A 7,500-nucleotide genomic window follows, 5' to 3' on the forward strand; every position below is an offset into this window, starting at 1 on the left:
TAATGTGTTGTTATAGTGTAATAACTTAATGATAGTAATGTGCTACAGTAGCGTAATACCTCAAGGTTTAGTAAATTTCTGGAATAGTGTAATAACTCAGTATTAGTAAGGTGCTGCAGTAGTGTAATAACTCAGGGTTTAGTAAATTGCTGGCATAGTGTAATAACTCAGGGTTTTGTAATGTGTTGTTATAGTGTAATAACTTAATGATAGTAAGGTGCTAAAGTAATGTAATAACTCAGGGTTTAGTAAGGTGCTGGAATAGTGTAATAACTCAGTATGAGGTAAGGTTCTGCAGTAGAGTAATAACTCAGGGTTTAGTAAATTGCTGGTATAGTGTAATAACTCAGGGTTTAGTAAGTAGCTGGTAGTGTAATAACTCAGTATTTTGTAAGTTGCTGGTATAGTGCAATAACTTAATGATAGTAAGGTACTACAGTAGTGTAATAACTCAGGGTTTAGTTAGGTGCTGGTATAGTTTAATAACTCAGGGTTTAGTAAGGTGCTGGTATAGTGTAATAACTCAGTATGCAGTAAGGTGCTATAGTAATGTAATAACTCAGTGTTTAATAATTTCTTAAGAAACAATTATTCAGCCACGATTCATAGAGAAGCATAATACACATAAGGTGGTCACTGCATGAAGAGATATTAATGAGGCATTGTATAGTGTCAGCATTCAGATTAGAAGCCTGCAAAAGCAAAGATAGGTAGGCCAGTAATGGGATGAAGATCATTAATACTTTTTAAGCACATGCAACGGACATGGCAGATGGCATAGTGGTAATGGGATAAAAATCACCACTACTGTAGAAGCACATGTAACGAATATGGCAGGTGGCACAGAGGTAAAGGATGAAGCTCATTAATATTGTTGAAGCACATGTAATGGACATGGCAGATGGCATAGCGGTAATGGGGTGAAGATCACTAGTACTGTAAAAGCACATGTAACGAATATGGCAGGTGGCACACAGGTAAACGATGAAGCTCATTAATATTGTTGAAGCACATGTAATGTACATTTATTTATTTTATTATTTCTTTATTTATTGATCAGGAAGGTCCACTGGGTCCAGAACCCATTTTCAGTGGACGTCCGGGGAGAAAAGCTTCAAAAAATTAATACAAAGTAGAAATTTAACAAATTTAGCAAAAAATGAAATAGAAGTAGCATATTACAATACATATACAATGCTTAGAAATATTACAGTATAAATTAAAGTATACAGAAATACAAATGTTGCACAGCAATATGTAAGACAGAGATTCATTTACCATGCAATATTGACTATGATTCATGATATGTCCCATGCATTAAGTAAGGGACAGGTTTAAGGTGTTTTATTTGTTTTGCATGGCAGATGGCCTAGTGATAAAGGGATGAAGGTCACTAATATAGTTGAAGCACATGCAATGGACAGTGGTAATGTAATGAAGACACACATGCAACATACATACATAAGTTCAAGGGGAGTGGGTGTTCTACATGGGATAAACATGGGCTTGCTTTCTTCAAAAATGCTTCCAATTTTTCTTTTTATCATTGTGTTTTGGGTATTAGCCTTTTGGTATTCAGGTTTCAGTAGTGGAAGCTTTTTGTGAAAATGTTTATTCATTGTGTCTATGATGAATCCACACTCTGTTGCTATTGAAATGTTGGGTTATCGTTGAATTGTCATTAAGGACAACTTTGTGATTTGTAGAGTATTGGAAAGCATTCTAGAGAATAACGTTTTTTCTGCTTGTTGTTCATTACTTTCAGCAGAAGTGATCTGCTATATTATGGCTCCCCGTTTAGCAAACCTTGCTAGGGCCTTCGGGGTAAAGGATTCCATTTCTTATGTTCCATATACAGAATACATTTCATTACACTTATTTACTGATATTTTTTTACTGCAGGTTAAAATGGAAACTCAGACAGCCTTCTAAGACTTTCTTAATAACTCAACATCCTTCATTAGATTTGATATGAGATTTAGTTCTCACTATATCAGTTTTCAGCAAATTTAATTTTAATTATATCAGTATAAAGCAAGCATTTTTACAGAAAAACAATTGTCAAAAGCCAGTTTGCAAGATGTTGCTATCTGACTTTTGAAATTTATTTGATTTTAACCAATGGGCAAGAATGGCCACAATACTTTATGCAAAAAAGACACCTTGAAGACCTGATTAAGGCATTATATTAAAAAATAAAGACAAAAATAAGACAATACGCTGATAAGCTGATAAGCTTGATAGACTGTGTATTTCGAGGAATGTATAAGTGTGATATACTTGGCTTTACAGTATTTTAAACAGTTACAAAGCATGCATCACTGGAGACCAGTTCAACAATCCAAGCCAAACCTAATTTCTCCAGAGCAATGTACGGTGAAATGAGTTGCTCAAAGTCACACAGTAAATAAATATAGACTAACGAAATCAAACCCCAGCTTACAATCAAGTCTTTATTAACAGTGTATAGCCTTACTGATCTGTGCTGACAGACTATTACTCACTCTGATGTGCAAGGGTGTAAAAGTAAATTCTTTCAGAAATGTTTTGGGTACATTCAAAAAATTGTGGAAGATGTTTTCTGTTCAAAAAGACAATATAGCATCTTCTAAACAGTGTTTGTATGAAAAGATAAATTAGAACTCTTTACAACATTTGTTTTCTCAGTAATTTTCTCAATGTTTTATTTTTTTTCAGATCAAATAGATGAAGCAGAAATTCATGTAACAGAAGATGAGCAATTAGTCTTTTGTGCCAGCAAAAACAGTAGCTACGAATACTGGTTATGTATTCTGTATCGAGATGGTCAGCAAATAAAGTCTCAAAATTATTGTCATCATAGATGCTTCTTTCCTGCATACGTCATAACTACTCCTATGCCTTTAGCTTGCTTATGTTACACAACGGAAGCACTAAGGTGGACTCGCCAGAGTTCTTTTATTACTAATGAACGAAAACGTGAGTAACATCTTATCAGGTTTAAATATTTAATGCTAATGAGTACTTCACTTCTTTCGGGTAAATGGTGATGTGAAATTTTCTGGCAATGTCTAGGTCACTAATTTCTGTACATTTCAAAGATTTATTTGGATGAATGCAAAAAAACCTAGAATATACCTTTACATAGGCTGACAGTAGAAAATACTCACACATGTAAAACAGAAAATCGTAAGAACAAAGAAAAAAAAAACAGCAGCCACAAAATGCTCAAGCTCTTGTATCTGGAAAAGTCCTCTATCATTTTAGGAGACAGTGGTCATAAGATTAGAGACAATATCAGCTATAGTTTCATACATTTTAGTGTATGTCTACTTATTGTCTGATAACAGATGTACATTCACTGAGAAGACCATAGAGAATATCAGGTTCATAGGTGTTTTCGATGCTAACTACCACTAAAGCATTTATAAGCCTTGTCATGCAACCCAAATGTGATCCACAAATTTGATTTATATAGGTGGTGATTTACTGAATGCCTTTGTCCATCAGAGATTTAGGAGTTAGGCCAGGAGTGAATTTCCAATTACCCACACACTGGTCTAAGTTGCACTTAAATAGGGATAGGGAGGAACTCTGCTTCATATGGGTGGGGGGCATATTCAACAGAATGGGAATTCTCTGACAAATGTATCTTTCTGCGACATGTACTATTTATGTTGCAAGAACAATTTATGCCTTTCAATCTAACACTTCTGATGCTGTTTGTTTTGTGAATGTGCAAAAAGACTCATCAAAACAGAGTCCAAGGATGTCTTGTATGCCAGGCAAAGATCAATTCTCCGAAGTTTGTTTGATACTGAGTAGAGAGACCAGGCTTTGAGGTGATCAGCTTACGACATTGTATTTGCTCCAAGTATTCTTTTTTGCAAGGAAGCTTTGTGGATGTTTCAGTTGCTGCATTTGCTGGTCAGGCACATACTGATGGGGGCTTTATACTCTATAATGGGTCTGATGAAGGCTGAGTACAGTGGTATGATGACTTGTCTGGACCTAGATGTCACACCCTTGCTTATAACTTGAACAACATCAAATGATTTTTTCTACCTTGGACATATGTTGGTCAAAGACTAGGTTACTGCCTACATGAGTTTCCAGAATCCTAACTAGTGATTCAACTTGTGTGTTTTATTGATGATGTAATTATGCAGAGTGGCAGACTTTCCAAAAAGGTACTATAATACATTTATTGGGATTGCATTTTAAGCCATGGCTTCAGCACCAGTCAATTGTCTATATTACAGATTCCTGAAGGGTGTTATCAGCTTGGAAGAATTCAATGACAGCTGCCAGTTTGCAGTCATCTGCTAACTTGGTTATGCAGAGGCACTTGACATTAGCTTTGACAACCAAGAAGTAGATGTCAAAGAGAAATGGGTCTAGTACAGTGCCCTCAGGGACTCAGCTAGTGACTAGCTTTTTTGTGGAGGTGGTCTCACATATTATAACCTCCTGGGTCATATCAATAAGCCAGCTACTGATCTAGTGTGTGAGAAAGGTATAAGAGTAACGGAATACCTTATTTCTTCTTATTCTTTACCACGTTTCTGTTGCAGAACCTGTAATATTTCATTCTAGAATTCATTGGGGAAGTTATTTCAGTTTTTGACATTTAGACTGAATTTTAGTAAGAGAACTTTGGTTTTCTGCTTGATAGTACGGAGGTTGTGAAGTAAGAATAACCACATATTGCTTGGAGTGCCATGATTACCCTCCAATATCATGAAAAAGACAAACCAGTTAAGTGCTTTTGTAGCATGAGACCCATTCTTAACAACTGATAACTCATTCCCTCCAGTACAGGTCTTTTGAGTGTGTATCTTTAACTCCCAGTGAGCGTGGTATGTGCCTTTAAAAAAATGAAGTTACCACTTTACAGTTCTCATTAAAAAAGGTCAAATATCAATACAATATCAATACAATTGTGTTTGCCATCATGTACACTTCAAGATAAAATATTCTGATACCTTGTATGTAGCATGGTTTTGGAATTATTAATGCAATATTAACAAGCAATATTTGATACCTAGAGACATCAAATGGTTCATCTCCCGAGCCCACGCTTACACTTATCAAGGGTATCAGAAATTGTCCGAGATTTGGGATGCATGACTAGCTTAAAAAGCCCCTTATGGTGATTAGTCTAGTAAATACCTATGAACCTATAAAGGCAGAAATGCCTGGAGACGCACGCAGCTGTAATGAGTTAAGCACCCCTGCTTAAACTGTTATGGTGGAATACCTCACTAGGCAGTAAAGCCTGCTAGTAGTTCCCAGCAAACAGTAGTGGCAGAATTAAAAACAGATTGCTTTCTGCCTGCTGTCTGTGCTAATAATCTTTCCTGACTTTCTTCCTGCAATGTAAGGCAATGTGTCACTCTATCTTTTTGACAGTGCTTGTTAAGCCCTTTATGGCTTTGAAAGCTGGCAATGCACTTTGTACTTTCTCTCTGTGCACAGGGCAGAGGGAGCTCTATTCACTACAAGGAATTAGGATATTGTCTCCAATCCTAACCCTATATTATGTGATCTTGACATGAATGTCAGGGTTCACCTCTCCAGGTGAATTTCTTGGTATCCATGTCTGGAACATGTAATATTGTGGTTACAATCAGAGACCCGCTCATAATCCCCTGTGTTAAGGATGGGAAGAGCAGAGATTCCCACATTAATGCTCAGAGTACAAAAACACCCTCATCATCTCATTTTTATTGCTACATTTCCTGTAGCTGGCTACCAGGGATGTACTTTTTGATACAACTAATTTCAGTTAGTCTTGTGCTGTTTAGCTTGGCTTATGTAGAGACTGATATTGAATAACCCACACTGAATGTTTATGGGAAACTGATGCATGCAGTTAGAAACAAAGGCAAACACCACGACTCAAATGTATAAATCCGGGGAAAGTGTGGATAGTTGACAGGACTGTGCAACCAGTGCAAACTAATGCTATAACAACTTCATTGTTTAATATCCTAGCACATTGTGTCCCACAACAAAAATACATCCAAGATCGCATCACAGTTACACAGCAATTTGTTTGCTAGCAGCATGACCACTACTATGGGGCTTTAAATGTGTGCTACAAATCATAACTTTACTTGCTTGATGTTACCCAGTAAAAACTCAAATTTGCCAAACTCAGCATGCCATTGTGCAAAATATTACTAACATATCAGCATTTAGTACATGATATTTTAAGCACTAGTACAACCAGTGATCACAGTCTGATACGCCGAAATCAAGTATTAATTTACATCCACTCTGTATGCTTTTTATGTAAAAGCTCAAAGTCACAAGAACTTATCAAATGCAGTTTAATGACATGCATTCTCCAAATACTGGTGTATGAACTGCTCAATTTACTAGCCATTCTGGCAACAAAATAAGTAATTTTTGTGAGGACAAGCCTGCTGTACATCCAGCACTTTATTATGGTCACCCCAATGTCAGTGCACACCAGAAAGAGTAATCAGTGACAAGAACTGCAGTAAGTGCCTGTTTTTTCAAGGTGTACTAAGCTGGGATCTTACTCATGTGAGAATATAAATCTTGTTCTAAAAAGAAACGAGCAACAAAACTCTCAACAAATCCAATCTCAAGGTTGCAAATTTTCCTGGATCTAAGTTCTTATATTATAACTAAGGCTACAATTAACAAGACAGAAACTAAAAAAGGTGGGCCATCATGGTCTAGTATCCTTAAATGTTTTCAAAACTACCACTGATTGCATCAACTATCGAGACTCATCAGTTGACTTAAATGCTGATTTCATCCAGTCAGCAAATAAATCAAAGCCATTTAGACACTGTACATATGGAAACTACAGTTGTCAGCCTCTATAATTTTTATGTACAGTAGAACCTCCATAATTGACCACCTGCTACACTGACCACCACCTTAAGTTGACCTAATTTTCAAAGACTAGACATGCACAACATGTACTCAATGGAAGACCGACCTCTCTATATTGACCACCGCTGTAAGTTGTATCTTGACCACTTGGACTGTGACACACAATATTAATTTACCCTCTATAACTTGACCAATTGAGTCCACTCCACACCATGGAGTAGAAGGTGTGGGCTCTGTGCCTTAGTTGTATTATTTTTTTTAGTATAAGTTCTGTTTTCTTATTTTCTTATTACATAGATTAGGTGTAACATCATATTGTTTATTATGTGTTGCTGTAGATTTTGTCAACATGAAGGACTGGTCTAAATAGCAGATACATCCTACAATTACTGAAAAATTTTACTATTAATCGAGGCATGATTGCCCAAAGGAAAGAACTCAAAGAGCTGACATTTAAGGAAAAGGTTGATCTTCTACATTTTCTGTAAAGCAGCAACCAAAGAAAGACAGCGGAACATTTTGGTGTTAACAAGACCACAGTTAGCAACATCCAAAAACGTATGTATGAGTACTTGGAGAGCTATAGTAAGGAAAGTGGAGGGCTATAGCAGAAAAGGAGGAAAACGTCTCTCAATGAAGCCAATAAAG

The 7,500-nt window shown here is 36.4% G+C and overlaps 1 protein-coding gene across 1 annotated transcript in view; it reads left to right on the forward strand.

Moving 5' to 3' along the window:
- The window catches only part of LOC122808793, a 1,139,808-nt gene that overhangs the window by 774,660 nt on the left and 357,648 nt on the right, over positions 1-7,500 (forward strand). Inside the window, exon 7 of the mRNA XM_044079839.1 lies at positions 2,698-2,958. Coding sequence (XP_043935774.1) covers positions 2,698-2,958 — 261 coding nt within the window. The remainder of the gene's footprint in view (positions 1-2,697; positions 2,959-7,500) is intronic.

This window comes from Protopterus annectens, chromosome 1.part1, assembly GCF_019279795.1.
Source record: "Protopterus annectens isolate FY-2018-M chromosome 1.part1, PAN1.0, whole genome shotgun sequence".
NCBI lineage: Eukaryota > Metazoa > Chordata > Ceratodontiformes > Protopteridae > Protopterus > Protopterus annectens.